The 21,377-nt window shown below is 37.5% G+C and overlaps 1 protein-coding gene across 9 annotated transcripts; it reads left to right on the top strand.

Annotated features, from left to right (window-relative positions):
- Positions 1-557: 557 nt before the first annotated feature.
- Positions 558-18,591, top strand: LOC122307907. Of its 9 annotated transcripts, XR_006241858.1 has the most exons (18): positions 558-874; positions 5,386-5,937; positions 6,007-6,283; positions 6,955-7,253; positions 8,637-8,819; positions 9,037-9,792; positions 9,916-10,010; positions 10,097-10,156; positions 10,243-10,331; positions 11,041-11,634; positions 11,743-11,817; positions 12,217-12,287; positions 12,395-12,452; positions 15,208-15,448; positions 15,677-16,504; positions 16,860-16,925; positions 17,617-17,652; positions 17,816-18,591. XR_006241858.1 is itself a non-coding variant. In XM_043121028.1 (15 exons), exons 2-15 carry the CDS (start codon positions 5,522-5,524, stop codon positions 16,384-16,386), a joined length of 3,924 nt encoding a protein of 1,307 aa, XP_042976962.1. In that variant the 5' UTR covers positions 558-874; positions 5,386-5,521; the 3' UTR covers positions 16,387-16,761. The 9 variants fall into 9 exon arrangements, 4 of the variants coding, with proteins under 4 accessions (XP_042976962.1, XP_042976964.1, XP_042976966.1 ...); XR_006241857.1 differs by lacking the exon at positions 17,617-17,652; XR_006241856.1 differs by having other exon boundaries at positions 17,617-18,591.
- Positions 18,592-21,377: the final 2,786 nt, after the last annotated feature.

Genomic DNA, 21,377 nt, shown 5'->3' with positions numbered 1-21,377 from the left:
GAGAAGAAAGAGATGGAGAAGAAGAGTGGAGAAAGAGGAAAATAAGAGATAAATAGGCGAGAAGAAGAAGAAGAAAAGGAAAAATGAGAATGCCTCCAATTGGAAAGATTATAAACATTATATATGTTGGGTTGTATTGTGAAAAATGTTTATACAACATCTACACACTTTGTTAAAAATTTGTATACAACATCCGTCCCGCCTATTTGGCCTGCCTCTTCTCCATTAGAATAGATGGGTTCGGGTGATCCACCATCCACCCTTAGTAAAATTATTTTATATTTAAAATTTTAACAAGTCAATGAGAGAGAGTGAATGATATGAATTAGAATATATAGGAATATTTCTCATGGAAGAATCCATAATGTTTTTCCAACTTGTTGGTAGCCTCTCTCTCTCTCTCTCTCTCGGGCCTGACGGATGGATTTCACTTATTTTTGCTTTGATGCAATAAATCCGACATTGATTTTAGAGCACAATCGCGCGTGCCTCTTCCGGTCTGCACCACAAGTCTACATGTTTCTGTTAAAAAAAAAAAAAAAAGAGAGATTGGTCACATGTAAAACTCGGAGCTGGTTAAGCCGGCTTAACTCCGCTTATTCCAATAAGACCCCTACTTGAGCAACTACTCTCTAAAATCCTAAACGAAACCAAATATGGGCATGGCGGTATTTTAATTATAGCCCGATTCATTGCCGATCAAAACACCCGGCTGCCTTCGTCCTCCATAGCTTTGCACGAAACTTCGATATCGAGCTCCAAACTCATTACTGTCTCTAAAATATTCCACTTCGGAACCAGTTCTTGAATCTCTAAATCTCGGAATCGTCGCAGCTCGAGAACAAGTAACGTCACCGTTACCACAATTGACAAGGTATACAAATCCCTGTCTATATTAATCTATGCTGATATTATTTCTAGGGTTACTTTTTTTCTTCCTCGAAGTTTTTTGTTTTGCTTAATTCAATGTATAGTATGGTTTCATGTTCTGGAGTTTCATGTTGATTCGACTTCTAGGGTTTGCCCTTTTTTGGTCCAAGATGTATTTTGGTGTTTGGGATTGGTTTGGGGTTTTTTTATTTTTATTTTTTAAGTTCTGTTCAGTGAACTGATATTGGGAAAAAAAATAAAGATTAAAAAGAAAACAGTGTTTTCAAACTTATGGAGTGGCCAAAGTTCATGTGAAAGTATCAGTTGTCATTTGAGACTTTATCAGCATGATCCTAGGGAATGGAGGAAATTTCACTATCAGATATAGATAAAAATTCGAAAATATCTTCTTGTGCCGTCATTGGGCGCAATTCTAGTGGATAATAGTTTAACCAGGGAAGTGAACTTGAGGGAAATAGTAGCTCAAAATAAAAGAGTGGAGATTTATTTTTGAATTGGGAAAGATCATTTAAAAAAAGTGATATTCTTCCTTACTGATACTTAGGTAGCATTTTTTCCTTAAATTAATTTGAGTATCACTAGCTTTATCAGTTGGAATAGTTTTACTGTACTTTATGTCATAAGCTAGTAAAAAATTGCAGCCATTGTTTGGGAGCCTGCAATTGGATATTTTTTTTTTCTTTCTTTTCCTTCTTTGTTTTGTTTTTTGGCTCATTTAATTTTTTTATTCTTTTTATCTTGTTTAATTGTCCATGTGGCTGTTAACGACAAGATTGAAGGCTCGAGTAATTTCTCTAGTGCTATTCTTTAATAACCTCGTTTTACTTATAAAAATAATTTTGGTTTATAGCCAGTTATATTTAAGGAGATGATATTTTTTTGATGAATAATTTATTCTCATTCTAAAAGCAAAGCCCCTACTCAGGGAGACCAGTTAAAAAACACAGAATTTAGAAAAATGTGAACCGTTATGAGCTGTTGTCCATGTGTAAAGGGAATTGAGGAGAATCCTCTTCAGCTCTACCACAGTGGTTTCCTATCTTCAAAAGGTCGTGCATTCCACTCTTTCCATTTATGCTGCATTAAGCAAATAGGAGCCAGCCTCCAAATTCCCAAACCATCATGAAGCCCCTTTTTGCCCTCCTGATGATTTTAGGTGCTGAGTGTGAGCCAAAAGCTGAATTTTATATCACTGGCATTAATTATATTTGCAATCTTGTGTTACTCTTGAACTAGTTTTGCCCTCCTTACATTGGGAAGGGTTGGGGGGAGAGAGTTGTAAATTTACATTGTTACAGTAAAGTATTTCAAGGTTTAAGTTGAGGTTGTTGATTCCCTTTATTATCCATACAGCATGCAAGCCCTTATATCTGAATTTAATTACATATTATATGAGTCACAACTAATATATATATATATATTTATGCAAGGATCAGAATGTGAATATTCCAGTCATCCAGTGGTTTCATAGTCTTGGAACCCTATTTAAAGATTTGGCCAGTCAAAGTAAGCCAACATCTTCAAAAAAGTGAAAAAAAGAAACTAACAAGCTTATCATAAAATACCATCACATTAAGTTCACTTACTTTCTTATCATCAATTAGAAACAAGACAAAAAAAGAAGCCACAAAACTATGATCTGCCATAAGAACTTTAAGCAACTACCCCTGCAAAATTTGAGAGAGAATTGGATTATGAGTCACTCTTGAATTGTTTTGGGCTGTATGGGTAATATTTAAGTTTAATTCAGAGATGCTGCAACTAAATCTCCTGGGGCATGGAAATACCATGGTTTAAATAAAAAAGTGAATAGCAAGGAGTACTTGGGACAAACAAGTAACAGTACAAGAAAACATAGTAGAGAGGAATTTGTTAAAAGCTAAAGGTAGATCACATCGAAGAAGAACTGGTACATCGCAGTTTAAAGGATTTACTTAATTTGGCCGTCTTTGTTTTTGAAAGTATCCCTTATAGCATTCAGCTGTATATCCTGAAAGACAAGTACTGGTTTATTGCTGCATCATTTTTGTTTATTTCTAGGGTGTCCATTGACAATATATTCATTTATTATTATATCATGCTCTGTATGTGTGTATGTGGAGGATATTCTAGTCCCTTGTGTCTTTGATCATGAAAGTTCGATACTGGTTGGATATCATAGATTTTAGGAGTTCTATGGTATCTGCAATATTGGTTTATATTTTTTCTTTATTCTCAAAGATACTTCTATTGATAATTTTTTTTTGATAAGTAATAAGAAGTTTTATTAATAAGCATATCTATCAATTTTTTTTTTTTTTTATTAATAAGCATAGTCCAGGTACACTGGAAGTATACATGTGAATACACCTATTTAGGATCTAGTAACTGATACAAGGAAATCTTGGAAACTGAGACCATTCAGCTCTAGAGCAATGGCCCGCATAAATAGAGTCTTCCAAAAAAACCTCCTAAACTCTTCTAGGGAACGTTCTTGATCTTCAAAAAGTCTATCATTTCTTTAACTCCAAATACACCAAAGAATACAAAGAGGAGCCATCTTCCATACAGCTGCAATCTGTGGTGTCCCCGCGATTCCTATCCAGCTTGCAAGTAATCCTATCACTCTTCCCGGCATGACCCATGCTATATCCATTCTGCTGAAGAAATAATTCCAGATTTCCCGAGCAAACTCACAATGTAAAAGTAAATGGTCTACCGTTTCACCATTCTTTCTGCACATACAGCACCATTCTGTTATGCTAAGGTCTCGTCTTCTTAGGTTGTCCATAGTGAGAATCTTCCCTAATGCTGCTGTCCATACAAAGAATGCAACCTTATTAGGTGCTTTACTCCTCCAAATGTTCTTCCAAGGAAAATTATTGTCTTTGCTGCATAGTAATTGTATCATAAAAGGAGCACACAGAAAAATTCCTTTTCCTAGAAGGTCTCCATTCCATATTATCCTCACTTGTAGCATCGATAACAGTGTTGTACAACAAGCTGAGAAATTCCACCATCCCAGTAACTTCCCAATCATGTGCATCCTGAGTAAGACTTATGTTCCACTCCTGTGTGCCATTACTTATTACCCGCAAATCCACTCCTGAGCAATTCTGAAGATATTAGGATAAGCCTCCTTTAGGACTGTGTCTCCCACCCACACATCATTCCAAAAGCTGACCCTAGTGCCATCCCCCACACAAAGACGAGTATTACTAACAAAGGCACACCAACCTTTCCTTATGTACTTCCATAACCCCACCCCATATGTCCCCCTACTTTCCTTAGAGCACCAACCCCCCGTTCACTTCCATACTTCATGTCAATCACCCCTTTCCATAAGGCTCCCCTTTCTTTATTATAACGCCACAACCATTTTCCTAATAATGCCTCATTAAAGGCCCTCACATTACGGACCCCCAAGCCCCCATCTCTCAACGGAGTACACATCTTATTCCACCCCACTAGGTGGAATTTGAGCTCCTCACCTTAGACCACCCCAGAAAATCACGTTGAAGTTTCTCTATTTTTGTTGCTATGCTGTCTTTAATTCATTGCACATAGAACGTTCCTAGGTGTCTTAAGTATACTTCTTGTGTACACGGGCTTTGCCTTTTTTCTGATTAATATTATTTTTCTCTTATAAAAAATAAAATATACAAAAAAAAAAGAAAAAAAGATCGATCAGCCCCCCTTTAGTTAAATACAACCTTTCCCACCTGGCCAATCTATTCTCTAATTTCTCCAACACCTCCTCCCAAATTACCTTGGCTTTGAAGATAGCCTTGGGAAGGCTAAGATACTTCAATGGCAATGAAGAGACTACACATCCCAAAATGTTGGCCAACCCTCTAATGTTCCTCACCTCACCAACCGCGACCATCTCTGTCTTCGCAAGATTAACCTTTAACCCATATACCGCTTCAAAACATAATAAAATGGCCTTCAAAGATTGTATATGTCTTGCATTTGCCTCACAAAACAGCAATGTGTCATCCGCAAACAAAAGATGTGAAATGTTGATGTTTCCCACTACAAAACCAGACAAGAATCCCCCCTCAACTGCAGCTGGCATCATTCTGCTTAGATCCTCCATTACGATGACAAATAATAGGGGTGATAATGGATCACCTTGTCGTAACCCCCGCGAGCTATTAAAGAAACCCACCGGATCTCCATTTACTAACACCGAAAAACGAGCCATTGACACAATGCCTCATCCACTTTCTCCATCTTGTCCCAAAACCACATCGGCTCAACATGTATAACAAGAAGTCCCAATTGACGTGATCATAGGCCTTTTCCATATCTATTGATAATTATATACACACGTGCATGCTCAAACATATTTTCCATTTAACTTTTGGTGGTTCATTTCGACCTCAAACAAACTTTTTATGCAACTTTGATACTTGGTTCATTTCACGTTATATTTCAAGCATTAAGGAACTTAAAATCTGTAGGCCGTATATGCCATGTAATTTGGATTTGTATTTGGTTTCTCCATTGCAGGAGCAGTGTTCTCATCAAGTGGTAATTATTAAAAGTAGCAAAAATTTGGCCTTTATGTGCTGTAGTATCACAACTTTGTCATGCACCACTGTGTTTTCTGGGTTTGTAACACAGAGGCTGAGTGGAAATTAATGCAATGGCAACATCTAGCAAGTTTGATCTGTCTTCTGGTAGCCCGGATAGACCATTATACACCAGTGGCCAGCGTGGATCCCACATAGCTGCTCCATTGGATAGATCAGGTAGCTTTCGGGAGAACATGGAGAATCCAATTCTATCTTCTCTTCCGAACATGTCGAGAAGCAGTTCTGCAGCAACACAAGGTGATGTTGTGAACTTCTTCCAATTTTTGCGTTTAGATCCAAAGTTGCTGGCTGCAGAGCATAAGTCTAATCGTCAAGTGGACTTGAAACGACATGTGAGTCTTGCTCTTAGCGCTTCGCCAGATGATTCTTCATCTGGTTCTTTAAAAGGGAAGCTGCTATCATCTCCAGTACCGGAGGAAGTCAAAAGAGTAAAGGCTGGTCTGCGTGAAAGCTCTGTGAAGGCGAGGTAGTTTTTTATATCCTCTAAATTTGAGATTGAATTTGTTATTAGTTATAACAATTTTATACTTACCAGGGAACGTATAAAAACTTTCAATGAATCATTATCTGTATTCAACAAGTTTTTCCCAACCGTACCATCAAAGAAGAGATCCAGGTTAGAAGGTTTTTCTAATGACCGGTCTAGTATGTTATCAAGTGATCGGTCTGTCCTGGGGCCAAGTGTAGGTAAGATCGGAAATCAGTGTCATGCTGCCACCAGTGGTTTTGAACTTGAGCAGCAAAAATTGGAAGAACGACCTAAAAATGTTGTGCCGAACAAGCGCACTCGAACTTCTTTGCTTGATGTGCGAGTAAGTAACTTGGGATGAATGTCTTGTTTAATTATCTTCCAGCAGCTATTTTTGTTGTCAACCCATAACAAAGCTATTGTAGTTGTCCTATTACTTTTTGCAGTATGCTACTTTTTCTGTTGCTTTTTTCCTTTTGACAATCACCAGAAGCCAATATGGTTGGCGCACATCATTCTATTATACCTTTATACTCATATATTACTTCCATAATATATAGGATTTTAGTCAATTATTTCCGTGCATTACTTCCATAATATATAGGATTTCAGTCAATTATTACCGTACAACTTGTTGCCTAGTTTTGACTTTTTTCCCTTATTGTTATTTATAGATATATATATATATATATATATATATATATATATATATATATATATATATATATATATGTATGTATGTGTGTGTGTTTGTGTGTGTGTGTATTATTTTACCTCAGTTTTAACTGGTGCCTTGTCTACTCTGTAGATTCTTGAGTTTATATGTATATGATTGCATGTTTTTACTTGTGCACCTCTCACTCTCTCTCTCTCTCTCAGAGTTACGTATACCATGTAATGCTGGATTTTCTTGCTTTTATGTATTCTTTTTCGTTGAACCAAAATTTTGTAACATGCATTACCTGAATTTTTATTCCTCCAAGATATGACTGATTGAGATTCTAATAAATATAGATGGATGTGCAGAGTAATGCTCATGTCAGGCTATCTGGAGCTATAGATAGAGACAGGGAAATGCAAAGGCTTGCAAATAGTGGTGCGGTTCAGGCTGAGGATCGAACACTACCTATTGGTGGCGATGGTTGGGAAAAGTCAAAAATGAAGAAAAAACGTTCTGGGATAAAGCCAGATGTTTCTCCAAGTACAGTGTCAACTAAACCAATTGATGGCTACCGGGATGCTAAACAGGGAATACAGCAGAGGCCTGTTGCTGATGCTCGGTCGAGGTTAAGTAATGAATCCCATGGTTTCAGGTATGACTTATTAATTATCATACATTTTCCCATGGCGACATTTTGTACCCTTACATCTATTAGTAGTTTCCAATGAGCGGTGCTGGTTCCTATAGGTGGTATTTTGTTGTGGACTTTATTTATTTGTTCCCAGTAAGAAGCTTGGGAATGCTTGGCCCTCTATAGGGTACAGGTGGCCTGTATAGCCATTTGGAGCCTTGACTGAATGGTAGAAAAAATTCAAGAGTGCTTTTCATGGTATATGAACTCACAATCATATCTTCAAGCCTCCCACTGAGAATATTGTGGGGGTAGATGGTCTTGCTGATAAAGATGTTCTTTTTACTGCAATGCCATTGTTTCTTTCTTTTCTTTTTCTAAGTGAGTGAAAAGAAACAATAAAATTGCAGTAAAAAGTACATCTTTATCAGCAAGACCATCAATACAATGCAATTGTTTCCGAGTGTCAAAACCGAAACTTCAACGTACAAGACAACCCCAGAAAATCGTGCATAATGTGTTTTTTAGTATCCTTTTTTTAGGAAATTATTTTAATTCTTCTTAGGGAATCGAAGGTGGTAGTTTTAGTTGGAAATTTATTTTTATTTGTGGATTTTCTCATTTTTGAAAGTGGAATTTAATTGACAAGGCAATAAGGTAGAATCCAGGAAGTAACAACACCTACTTATGGTTGGTATTTTTGTATATTCTTTTATGTTCAATTCATTTATTATGTGTTCTGCTTATGATCATTCAGTGCTGTATTGTCCTTATTTAGACCTCCATCAAAGCAAATGTTATGGAAGGCACCTCCATGCTTGGAATTGATGTTTAGGACGGGATTTTTTTTTTTTTTTATAGGTATGTTTAGGACAGTTAGGTTTATGCTTCTTTGTGCAGAACTATAGTCTAAAGGGTGCATCCTTGATTTATATGATTCTCAGATTTTGATTGTCAGAAAATATATTTTTTCAATGATACCATACTAATGGATGCTCAATAGACAGAACATGATGTTGAGGATTGTCTCAATAAAATCTGTGTTTGGATGTTCTGACCTTTTGACCTAGCAATGGTGATTGGCCAACTTTCTGTGAGTTTTGAATATAATTCAAGCCCATGAAACAAATTTGAATTAACCCTGAGGGGTAGCTCAGTTGGTCAGGCCTTGGGTTTGCTTGCCAATGGTCACCAATTCGAGTCCCCTCAAGGCCATTGGAGGTTTACCTGGCCGTTAACTTGAGGGCCTGGTGGAATTAGTCGAGGTGCGCGCAAGCTGGCGCAACCCATGGATATAAAAAAAGAAAAAAAGAAAAAAAAATGAAACAAATTTGAACTGGTTTAATTTTGACAATTGTCTTTTATAATTGTTGAGAGGTAATATTAATCTGTATCTTTATGTAGGCCTCCAGTCCTTAATGGAGCTGTTGGAGTTGGAAAGTCAGATGGTATCTCACAACAGACCGGCCTGGGCATGCGTTCCTCCATCCCTAGGACTGACCCCGACTATGGTTCCCTCATGAATGATAGGAGAGATCGCCCTCTGGGTTCAGATAAGGAAAGGGTTAATGCCAGAGCTGTTAATAAGTATGTATAGGATCCTTTTATTTTGAGTCTTTTTGGGGTCATTTTGTCTGTCTTATGCACATTATAATTACAAGTGCTTCTTAGGTCAAATATTTTTCTCTTCTTTGAATTCGTGTTCATATAGTTTCTTTTTGCTGAGCCTTTAGTTTACTTCTAGCCATTTTGTTTATCTTAACCGTACTATGATTTTGATTCTCTTTCTATTGTGCATGCTTAGGACAAATGTTCGTGATGATTTTAATTCAGCCAGTCCTACCTCAAACGCGAAAATGAATGCATCTATTCGAGCTCCAAGATCAAGTTCAGGTGTTGCACCCAAGTTGTCCCCTATTGTCCATCGAGCGAATGTCCCTAGTGATTGGGAGCTTTCTAGTTGTTCGAACAAGCCCCCTGCTGCTGTTGGACCCAATAATCGAAAACGAGCGGCATCAACACGGTCTTCATCCCCACCTGTTCACTGGGCTGGCCAGAGGCCACAGAAGAATTCCCGAACTGCTAGACGAACAAATCTTGTTCCTCCTATTGTTTCGAGTAATGATGAAACTCCTGCTCCGGATGCTGGATCTGATATCACTGGTAGCGAAATTGGGTTGGGGCTTGCCAGACGCTTGCATGGCAGTTCTCCTCAGCGAGTGAAATTAAAAAGTGATCCTTTGTCTTCAGCCACCTTATCTGAAAGTGAGGAGTCAGGGGCTGTGGAAACTAAATCCAGAGATAAGTGTAGAAAGTCTGATGAGATAGATGAGAAGGTTGTGCAGAGTGTACAAAAGGTTTCAACATTAGTCCTGTCATCAAGAAAGACTAAGCCAGTTGCTGCAGACGATCTTGGAGATGGTATTCGGAGGCAAGGTAGGACTGGGCGAGGTTTTACTTCCACAAGGTCTCTCCTGCCAATGACTGTTGAGAAGATTGTGAATTTGGGAACAGCAAAACAGCTCAGGAGTGCAAGGCTTGGGTTTGATAAGACTGAAAGGTCAAGCATTTGCGTCCTAAATAAATATTTCTTGTTTTCTTAACGAATTTCCTCATTTTGTAGTTGAACAATCTTGGGCACTTATATTGCAATCTAATAGTTTGTGTGGATTCTTTTACTCAGCAAGGCAGGTCGTCCACCAACGAGGAAACTTTCTGACCGTAAGGCCTATGCACGGCAAAAGCAGACAACAACCAACGCATCAGTAGATTTTCTTGGTATTTGATTTTGACTTTTTAGTAAATATTTATGAGCCCTTAATTTATTGTTGTACCCTAATCACTTTTGGTTTTACCTTATTTAGTTGGGTCAGACGATGGGCATGAAGAGCTATTGGCTGCTGTAAATGCTGTTATTAATCAAGGTAATGTTCTCACTAAAAATTTTGCATCCATCTTTTGGGCACAATTTTGTAGTTTTTTGGGTTTATTGATTCATTTGTTACTGCAGTTCGTGCCTTTACGAGCCCTTTTTGGAAGCAGATGCAGCCGTTTTTTGGTTTCATATCTGAAGCAGACATTGCGTTCTTAAAGCAACAAGTAATGGGCCGCCTTTTTTGTTTTCTATAGATTATATGAGATATCTTAATCTTGCTGACAGATAGATATTTGTATTGTTCAAAATGTGGTATGGATGAAGTTTGCAGTATAAATTTTCAACTCATATGCTAACAAGTTAGTAAGAAGGTACCCAGCAGGTTTTAATATTTGCATCTGTGATTAATGGATAAGAAACTATTATCTTATTTTAGTAAATTATTTTAGTAATAGCACAACTATGAATAGAGATCCTCTCCAATTGCTAGACCGAATTGGATGGTCCAATTATGGAGAGAGAGATACAAATCGTGCGGGCCCTACAACATTCAACATCCAATTATGGAGGGCATTGCAAATGCTGCAATGGATAGAAGCTTATATTCCAGAGTTTTAAATGCTGCTTATGGATATAAAAGTTCAATGCTTAACCTCTGGGAATTTGCTGTATATGGACTATAACAGAAGATGTAATGCACTAGTTTCAGAGAGTTTCAAGCTGTTGTACTTCAAGGAATTTCTTGTGCTATGGTCTCTTAAGTTAGTCTATTAAGCATCACCCTCCCGCCACACACATATACACATTGATATTTTCACACAAGTTATCTTTTTTGTGTGCATCTCAAGGCTTAGATCTATTACTATTTTCTGAGGTAAAATCCTTTCATGGTAATCAGCGTTTCTAATTTTATTACTTCTCTTCATCTGTTAGGGCAATCTTGATTCCACTGCTCCTAAGCCAACTCCACTTCATTCTAGTGTTGTTGGTTGCTGTGCTGTTCCTAATGGATATGGGTTGATTGAGCATGAGATAGAGATGGGGCTTTCTACTGGAACAAGAAGCATCGAACTGCTTGCAGAACAGTTAGTACCACATACAGGGGATCATAGTCTGATTCCCTTGTGTCAGAGACTCATAGCAGCTCTAATTTCGGAGGAGGATTGCAAAAGTGTAAATGAAGACCTCAAATATAATGAGTATGGTTCTGAATTTGAGCTGGATGGAGAGTTGGAATCTAATAATATGAATGACCAGTCATTTGTTAGCTTCCAGTTTGTTGGGCCTACTGATTTTAATGGCTTTAGGATAACTGGGAAGGCAGAGCATGATGAACCTGAAAGCAACATAGTGGGCATCCTAAACACAGGGATGAACTCAACATTTGGTCATTCCCCAAACGGCTTACATTCAGACATTTCATTGATGTCTAGCATGGCTTGTTCTGAATTTCTTTATGATAATATGCGATTAAATGAAAAACTTCTCCTGGAGGTTCAAAGTATTGGTATTTTCCCAGAACCTGTGGTAAGTTCACTTGTACAAGAATTATTGCATGAATTTTCCATTTTTTGCTGTTGTAGTGTTGTAATAGGTCCTTTAAGGTTTTGTTTTGATTACATGTTTGTTTTTCAGCCTGACATGGCACTGATAGAGGATGAAGGAATCAGTGACGAAATCAGTAGATTAGAAGAGAAGTACCAAGTACAGGTATTTGATACCATTGCAAAGGCCCTTATGTCAAATCCATAACCATTATTTTTCTTGAGTCCATTCTTAAATCCCCATCCTTGTATGGTTGGCATGGAATATATTATATTCTACTTGATCTATTCGACTATTCCTATGGCTAGTTTGGTTGAACAGATTTTATGGTTGGAAAGATATTTTATCAGGAAAGAAAAATCAGAAGAAAGTATTTGGGAGTTCTAATAGAAGAAGGAATTTTCATATTGCATGTACTCGTTTATAGTTGGAGCTTTTGTTTTATTTTGTTTGGTTTTTATTTTTATTTTTGATAACTATTTTGAGTTGGAACTTTTCATCTTGCAATGACCTAATTCTACTCTAAAGATATTCATCAAATGAATTTGTTTGTTGATTCACTAGGTTTCGAAGAAGAAAGGCTTGCTAGATAGACTTTTGAAATCTGCCTTAGCCATGAAAGATCTCCAAGAGAAGTAACAATTCTGTTCTTTATCTTCTGATGAATTTCTTTCTTTCTTTCTTTCTTTTACTTATGCTTTTGGCCATCATGGTGCAAACAAAAATGTTGTTTCTCATGTAGGGAGTTTGAAGAGCATGCCCTTGACAAACTTGTTGGAATGGCCTGTGAAAAGTATATGGTAATCATCTTAATAATCATTCCCTCCTTTCATCTTTGCTTTGTTATTGGTCCTTTTTTGTTTGATTAATATTAAAGCTTTTCTGGCTTAAGTGAGAGCTAAACTGACACATACTCATAAAAAAGAAGACCTAAACTGACACATAGTGAGAAGACAAAAAAGGGGGAAGAAAGAGGCTTTAATGCAATGTTGATGTTGGCAGCCCTTTGAAGCAAGAAATGGGATATTTCATATTTGGGATTTATGGTAAAAGGTGTGAAGGCTGACTATAGAGAACAAAGTAGAGAAGTATAGAACAGAGATGGATAGAGGCAAGTGATGGTTTTAGTGTCTCAGTCCTTCAGGTCCATGTTTGTTGAGTACCATGTCGCTGCATTTCGTGGAGTGCTATGAGCTTCTGGAAGGTTTCCTGAAATTCATCATCTAAGGATGAACTTACCGCTTTCCCATTTGCCCCATCTTTAGAGGGACAGTATTGTTTACTACTTTTTTCATTTGTAAAGATGAAAATATGTACTCTCAGTAGGCTAAAGGATAAAAACTTCATCCAAAAGAAAAAAAGGATGGAAAAGGGGAAAATGCAATATATTTTGTGTCTCAAGTAACCCGTTCTGTTTAATGCAAAGATGTCTTATCCTAATGGTAAAGGCAACCATCATGGAGCCTGACGCATGACTTACAATTAAAAAAATATTCAAATTTAATGATGGTTTTCCTGAGGTAGTTGTGATGGATTCAAGATTGATTTTCATCGACATATTTTTGGTTCAATGTTGAGGGCCATGTGCACTGAATAGTCAAAGCCCTTGGTTTTGGCCAGAGATTTTGCTCATCATTTGCAACAGGCATCTTGGGTCTGTATTCTAGCACCTGGGACAACCCAGGTTATAGGCTACTGGAAAATGGAGTTTTTTTAGTTATGGCCAGTTTGGATAGTGAGTTGAGTTGAGATAAAAGTTGAAAGGCGAATAAAATATTATTAGAATATTATTTTTTAATATCATTATTATTTTGAGATTTGAAAAAGTTGAATTGTTTATTATATTTTGTGTTGGAAGTTGGGAAAGTTGTAATGATTAGATGAGATGAGTTTGGTAACCAAACTCAGCAGCTTAGACTCAAGTGGAGTGGTATTTATGAAACTCAAGAGGTGCTAAACACATCAGGGAACCCATGAAAAAAATGACAGTTGAGGTTTGTAAACACATTCTTTCATAGAGAACTTTCTTTCATTTGGTTATCTTTAGATACAAAATACCTATACTAGGTAAAACAATAAATTTACACCTGGAAGACTACAGTGATGGATGTTCAGTTGTAAAGTTGTTAAAAAGGGGCATTGCCATGGAAAGGGTGGCCTATGGCTTTCAGTGGTGGAAGTTAAGTATGCTAGTATGTGATGCAGTTGGTGCTTTCGCGAGGTTGGAGGGTCTTATGCTGTTGGAGTGTGATAATTCATAAAGAGTTGGGAGAAGTTTTCTTATCACACTAGATTTGTGGTTGGAGACGGTGCCAAAGTAAAGGCTCTGAAGGATGCTTTACCTGATGTGTTCAGTGTTGCACAAGCTAAGGATGCTTCTGTGGCTGACCATATGGAGATATCTATTGCTCCCATCAATGAAATGTCAACTTTATCAGAGCAGCCCATGATTGTGTTATAGATGCCTTTACCTCATTCTTTAATCTACTACATTCTACTTGTTTCAGACAAGAGGTGTAGACAAGCTTCTATGGGCTCCCATCCAGAGGGATGTTCTTTGCCTGCTCTCTCTGTAATGCCCTTACTTCTCATAATGGCATTTCATTTTCTTGGAAGAGCATATGGACTAAAGTCCTTTCACAAGCTTCACTTTTTGCTTGGATAGCGTCTCTAGGAAAGGTTCTCATCATCGACAACTGACGGGAAACCCATTGTAGTGCTTGATTGGTGCTGCATGTGTAAGAGTGCAGAGTCTGTTGATCATCATTTACTGCATTGCGAGATTGTTAGTGAACTGTGGAGTGACATCTTCAGACGGGTTGGTTTGGCTCAGGTTATGCCCAAAACACTAATGGACTTTCTTTATTCCTGGAGAATGGCAGCCCTGAAATTGCAGCTGTGGAAAATGGCTTCTACTTGTCTAATACGGTGTATTTGGAGGGAAAGGAATGATAAAAGTTTTGAGGACCCCGAATAGATGCTAGAGGAGCTCAAACCTCTCTTTCCAACACTCTTCCTTTGGACGCCTTTGATAGACTTCAATGGGCTTAGCTTTCATAATTTTCTTATTTCCTTTTCTCCTTCTTGATAGATTTATTTCTTGTACACTTCTTGTATACTTGGATTATGCCTTTTATGTCTTTTAGTGAAGTCTTAGTACTATTAAAAAAGAGGTCATTGTCTGGTTTTGCAAGTCCATAGCAGCAGCTTTTGATCTAAAATTCTGACCGTTGTGGGTGATTTCTGTTTGAAATTTATTCTCCTCCCCCCCCCCCCCCCCCCTCTCTCCCCCTTTTTCTCTGTGCATTATTGGTCAATTTGTATATTCGTCACCCGTTTAATTATGTGTTCTTTTTCTGTTTGCTTTCTTGTGTTCTTTTTTTCAGCAATTCAATTGAGGACATCTAGATGATCTTTAACAAACTAGTTTTTATTGCCTGATCTGATTATATCATGCCTGAGCCTATCATATATTGAAATGAGGTCGCACTTCTGTTTCTGAAAGTACAATTGCATACATGGCAAACTAAATTTAGCACTGTTGTTGTTATATAGACTGGCACTGGTGGGAAGATTTCCAGTAACAAAATGGCTAAGCAAGCTGCATTAGCTTTTGTTAAACGGACATTGGAACGATGTCATAAATTTGAGGATACAGGAAAGAGCTGCTTCAGTGAACCCTTATTTAAAGACTTATTTCTTTCTGGGTCTTCCAATCTCAATGGTGCACGGCTGGCAGATACCACTACAGAGGGTGAATCAACCAAACCATATACCTGCATCCGTTCTCTGGAAGGTAGGTTTTCTGGTATCTCCTTCGATGTCTTGAGGGAAAAATAGTGGTGAATGGCTTTACCGTTTCATATGTTTTTGAACAAGTATTTTTATGTCCTCAGTGATTGCTAGGGCATAGATCCTGGGGCCGGGGGGAGGGGGGTTTGCAGATTTCAGATTTCTCGTGTCCTTTTGTTTTGTGTTCTGTGGCATGATTCAGTGATGGATTGTTATTTTTGTTTCTCTGCAGCATCCATGAGTTCACAGCAAAGCCCTTCGCAGTTTATTAAGAATGCAGACAACCATGATATTAATTCTTTGGATGCCCTTCTGCCTGTAAATCACTTCTCTGAACAAACTAGAGAAGATACATGGTCAAACAGAGTCAAGAAGAGGGAATTGTTGCTTGATGATGTTGGTGGTGCTATTGGTAGTTCAAGTGCCCCCTCAGGCATTGGCAGTTCTCTGTTAAGTAGTGCCAAAGGAAAGAGAAGTGAGAGGGACAGAGATGGAAAGGGACACAGCAGAGAGATGTCATCTATAAATGGTACTACTAAGATTGGTCGGCCTGCTTTATCAAATGTTAAGGGGGAAAGGAAATCTAAAACAAAGCCGAAGCAGAAAACGACTCAACTATCTGTTTCCGTAAATGGCCCTGTTGGCAAGATATCAGAGCAACCCAAAGCAGCATTGCCTTCTAAGTCAAATGATAATACAAGTAGCCATGTCAAGGAAAAAGATGGGTTTGGCTTGGATGTATTGGATGAGCCTGAGTCTCTTGATTTATCGAATCTACAGTTACCGGAAATGGATGTACTAGATGTGCCTGATGATCTTGATGACCAGGGTCAGGATCTGGGTTCATGGCTGAACATTGACGATGAGGGTTTGCAAGATCATGACTTTATGGGTCTTGAAATTCCAATGGATGACCTTTCAGACTTAAACATGATGGTTTGAAGTTGCTTTTACTTGTATAGTCTTGTTCATTATACGAGTGACACACAAAACAAAGTCGCTGTTGTCAAGAAATGACCCGTTACATGAATAGTCATTTGGCTACCAAGTTCAAAATTAGGTTATATAAATTCTTTCGTAGACTCTTTGCACAAGTTGATTTTCGAGTGAACGTTTCGGATGTTTTGGATTTTGCTCCTGTGTTAAGTTGGTGACTTCGACTGTAAATTTTTTTTCAAGGTTCGAGTTAGTATGTCCTACCAATTATCTCGTAGCAAACACTGGACTCTGGACGTAGCTGTCACAGATGAGAGAACACTGGGTCTTCTCCTGTACATACATTTTACATTTCTAATAAAATCATCCTTTTTGTTCTAATATCTCCTGGCTGACTTGCTCATAATGAGGTATTGCCTTCTTTTCACACCTTTATTTTATGATTTTTTATGAATAATCTCATTCTGTCATCTCTACAGATGAAGTTGTGGTGAATGCAGTAATCACAATGTAGGCCCAGCTCCAACTACTTCTTCGTAAGTGAGGTGAGGTACTTCTTTTGGTTTGAATAGGGGGTCGCCCTTTTTTTGGTTGAAGTAGCCACTTTGGTCGCAGTCAGTTTAAACACATAAACCCAGTTCCACCTGCAGCCATGTTGATAAAAATGACTAAGTTTCATGACTTGACTAGTCACTCGCCCTCGTATTAGAAAATCGTCTCACCCTGTGGTCAACATTAAATTACCCTTAGTCGTAGGTGCTCCTATTTTGATTTGAATGGGCTGGGTCTTCCGAGGTATATCACCCGCATTGTTGACCCACTCAAGCTTCGATTGCTGTACGAGTCTCAACCACCTTGGCGAAATGGAGTGCCATCCGGATGACTGATTGAAGAAGCTGATGTGTCTTACCTTTTTTTCTGAGTTCCATAAGGAGCGGACAGTGAAGGTTCGTGAGGGATACGATCGCGTAGACAAGTCAGGTGACAGGTTGCTTGCAAGGCCCTCAAGTCCTTGTGCTATTTTTCCTTGTTTAGCCTAGTTTTATGGTGGGGAATAGTCACAGTAGTGTTGATTGATTTCTGTGCATCAGGGATTCTTTCCTTGAGATAGTAGGACTCATTAATTAACAAATGTGGTTATAGTCATGGCTGAGTTATCATTATTGAAAGGGGGTTTCAGTTTCTGCTCTCCAACCAGTTTCTGTCCTACTCGATTACCTTTTGGTGTATTTTCAGGTTTCTGGTTTTCCTAGTCTCTCAGTCTAGCCGATGGTAAGATTTTTCTTGCCATCTTTCTTCTTCTTTTAGTATTTGGAAGTCTTATGCTGTAGAATTGGATTGTTCATGCGCTATATTTTTTGGTATAATTTCCTATGGGAAGATCGTGCCCAATTGCAGGAAGTCACATTTGCTGTTATAATTGTGACAATTTCAGGGATTCTATTTGCACTAAAGCTCATGATGATTGGTTGGACCCGTCTCAGGAATTAGTAATCCACAACTTGGAGTTTTTCCGCAGGATTTATTTTTCACCTGATTAGGCCACCTTCTCAAATGTTATTAACTTGCACGCAGTATTATATGGTCGAGGTATATCTCTAACCCCTAGCCTTCGGTTGGCTCAAATCATGTTTCAGTATAGGTCTGAAGTATTTATATGTATTTTGTTAAAGGCATTTATTTCTAGCTTTAAACATTAAGATTATGCCTCCTTGCTACATGGAATTTGACTTAAAAGTAGCGTGGTTCATCTTTCGAAATATCCAACTCAATTTGACACCCAGTTCATTCTCAATGTTTGCCTTGTGTATAGTTGGGCCTTGTGCCTTGCCCCAAACTGTTTTCTTGCTTCAGACTGAAACTCGAAATCACAACTGATACACATTTCATAAATGCAGTTAATATTTTTAACGCCGTTGAGACTTCAAACCCACTGCTTGATGGTTTATTTTGTTTGCCTGACAAGCTCGTAGTATTTTCTCTTCTCATTTTCCAGTGAAGCCGGAAGCTGACTTTCACTGTGGGTTTTAGCTTTGCAACTCATTTTTGTGAGTACCTATGTTGTTGGCTTGTTAACTAGGCTTTGGTGGTGCTTGTCATATGAAACATTGCCTTCAAGTATGTCTAGTTATGCTATAGATTATTTTCTAGCTCGAATTTTACCATGCATGTTCCAAGATGATGAAACAAATAAAAGGCTTCATTATTGCATCTGAAGATCCACTCCGCATTGTAATTTGCTGATTTTTCAGTTCTCTTGCATGAGTACGTCTTCACCACCCCCCACCCCCCCCCCCCCCCCCCCCCCCCTGCAGCTCGTGGTTTGGTAGATCTGATGCAAGTTATAAGACTCAAAAGCCTCCAATTTCGCAGAAGTAATCCCCCCCAATAATTACTTTTCTAGTCAATAATATAACCCTAAAAGGATTGTTTTAAATTCTTACCTCAATTTGAGAGCATGGAGTGGTATAGTGATAAGGTGTGTCTTACAACATTTATTGTTTAGATTGTTCGGACAATATTAAATGCTTAATAAATACTATAAGACTTTTAAGTATCTATTTTTCCCGTTGAGATTTAGTATTTGGGAAAATATTTCCTCAGTGATGGGTCTTGTATCAAAAGTGAATATAATTTATCATTATGGCTATTACCCTGAAGAAATACAAATGAAAAGAACGTATCCATGATATCTATGTGCGGAGGCTTTCTTTAGCAAATCCTTTGTTTCTTTTGGCTCTAAGATTTGACAAACTTATCAGGAGCTGCCTATGAAAATTGAGATCGACACGCGACTCTCTGTTAGAGCTCATATACCATGCACGACAGGAGTAAAAATTTGCATAAATCCCTCAGCTGTAAATTCAACAATTATTTCACAAGTTTCTCCAATGTTCTCTCTCTTTTGGATGGTTTTCTAAGTTTCTTCACAGTGGAGGAGCTGCAATGCTTAATTTTCAAAAGCAACAGTCGCATGAATAACAGCCTACTCACTCAACTAAAGAGAGCTAGAAAATGAGAAATGATTTGTGCAGTCGGCAAATGTAGTCGGCGTGCAGTCGCTTTGAAAAAAATGAATTAATATGGGACCTATATGGAAAAAAAGAATTATTTTTATAACTTTTTTTTATTCATTCTGTACAACCATGAAAAAAAAAAATATTTTGATAATTTTTTTTATTTATTCCGTATAGCCGACTGCGTCTAGCAAAGCCCTTAGAAAATTAAAGAGAACTTTTTACTCTGTTTTCGAGGCTCTAGTCAATCGAATGGAAGGGGGAGGGGCTGCTTTATATTGCCTTTTCCACGTAACTTGGCTATTAGGAGCCTTCAAAATTTCTCTCGGACGTGTCCAACATAGTAACATCCTCAAGGTGTCTTGTCATTCCCTAGCCTCATTAGAGTGTATCTGATCAAGCATTTTCAATTCCTCTTGATTCAAAACTCATAATTATACTTGACTATCTTTAAATTATTGCTTTGTTTTCACAAACTTTGTCACTACTATCAAGTACTACAATAGTTTGATGTCAATAAGAACAATCGAGGATGCAATCTCAACTAGTCTTCCATTTGCCCTCATTTCACTTAACCCTACTGCTTTCCCAACAATATGTCTTTAGACCTTATTAATCATGAATATAAACTTGTTTGTGTCATTCACTTGGTTTGAAAAATTTATTGTGAAATCTGATTCAAGTGTTGTGATGGGTTGGCTAACTTTCGGGATATGCAAATATTGGTTTCTTTGAGACTTTTGGAAAGAAATAAAATCTCCTGTTAATTTGTTCAATATTTGCTTTCGACATAATTTTAGAGAGGCTAACATGGCAGCAGATTTTTTGACAAAAGATTGCACGATGGGTAAATCTTTTAATTTTATTGATGAGGATTTGGTGCAAGGAAGGCTTCGGGGTATTGTTTGACTGTTTTGGGAATTTCATGTATTCATTTTTGATATATTTTTATAATGAAATGTTATAATCATGGTTTTCCTCTGCCTTAATGAGGATTTTTAATAATTAGAGGCTTGACTTCGCTTTTATTTTTTATTTTTTAAAAATCATGGATATAAACAACATGCTAGAGGCATAGACATTACAACCTGTCTTGTGGCATAATTCAGAGGTAACAAGGGCACTTGCCCTAAAAATATATGACTGATAAACCAACCTCTAATTCACAATTTATTTACAACTTCGTTATAAAATAATATTATTTTGAATTTCAATTCCAAAAAATTAAAACTAAAGGAAAAAAGAACAATTTTGAAAACTAATATTTTATTAGATAGTTGTCAAGTAATTGCAAACCACTGGTTAGTTTATCATTTCTCAAAATATATATGGAGCACACAATGAGGGAGCATGGAACCCTTTGTACATCAACATTTAGTTAGAACGAGCACAATTACAATGAAATACATGTTACAATGGATTTTTGAAAGAGCTTATGTCTATAGACCAAGCACCATATAGATATTAGTCTAGAGCACTACATGTCTAACCCTAATTGTTCCATTTGCTCACCTTCAAGTCACCAAAAAGAATCTTGCATTCGGCTAATCACAAACTACATGCACAGTGAGATGTTTATGCATGATCATCTTAATATAATAAATCTCATCTTAGCTCTCTCACTAAGGTAACATCTTCGTGTCATCCAACTTATCTAGTACAACAAGTATTAATAAACATAATGTCTCATCATTGTTGGCTATCCAAGCACTAAAGATAATCTTTCGTATGAGTGAGCTGATCTAATCCTATTGACATACCTTGCGTGTATACCAATCATGCCCTATGATGAAGATAAATATGAATAATACTTTGTTACATTAATATATCAAAGGAAAGTGTACATTTCATCATTAATTGAAATAAAGATATATAGTTTTGAACTTCTAACATGAGCCTTGAAATCATCTCTAGCGTAGGATTTTTAGGGGTTTACCAACCATGCAACTTGTAAGAAGGTGTTCCAAGACTATTTCATTG

The sequence above is a fragment of the Carya illinoinensis genome, chromosome 4 (assembly GCF_018687715.1).
Source record: "Carya illinoinensis cultivar Pawnee chromosome 4, C.illinoinensisPawnee_v1, whole genome shotgun sequence".
In the NCBI taxonomy this organism is placed as follows: Eukaryota; Viridiplantae; Streptophyta; class Magnoliopsida; order Fagales; family Juglandaceae; genus Carya; species Carya illinoinensis.
The sequence above is the reverse complement of the archived record's forward strand: the minus strand, read 5'-3'. Positions and strand labels throughout refer to the sequence as shown.

Bases quoted from the DNA above. Each gene is read 5' to 3' on its own strand.
- LOC122307907 (XM_043121028.1), top strand. From the start codon at position 5,522: ATGGCAACATCTAGCAAGTTTGATCTGTCTTCTGGTAGCCCGGATAGA. The intron at 10,011-10,096 runs GTATTTGATTTT...TACCTTATTTAG, and splicing joins CGCATCAGTAGATTTTCTTG to TTGGGTCAGACGATGGGCAT. The intron at 12,453-15,207 runs GTAATCATCTTA...GTTGTTATATAG, and splicing joins TGGCCTGTGAAAAGTATATG to ACTGGCACTGGTGGGAAGAT.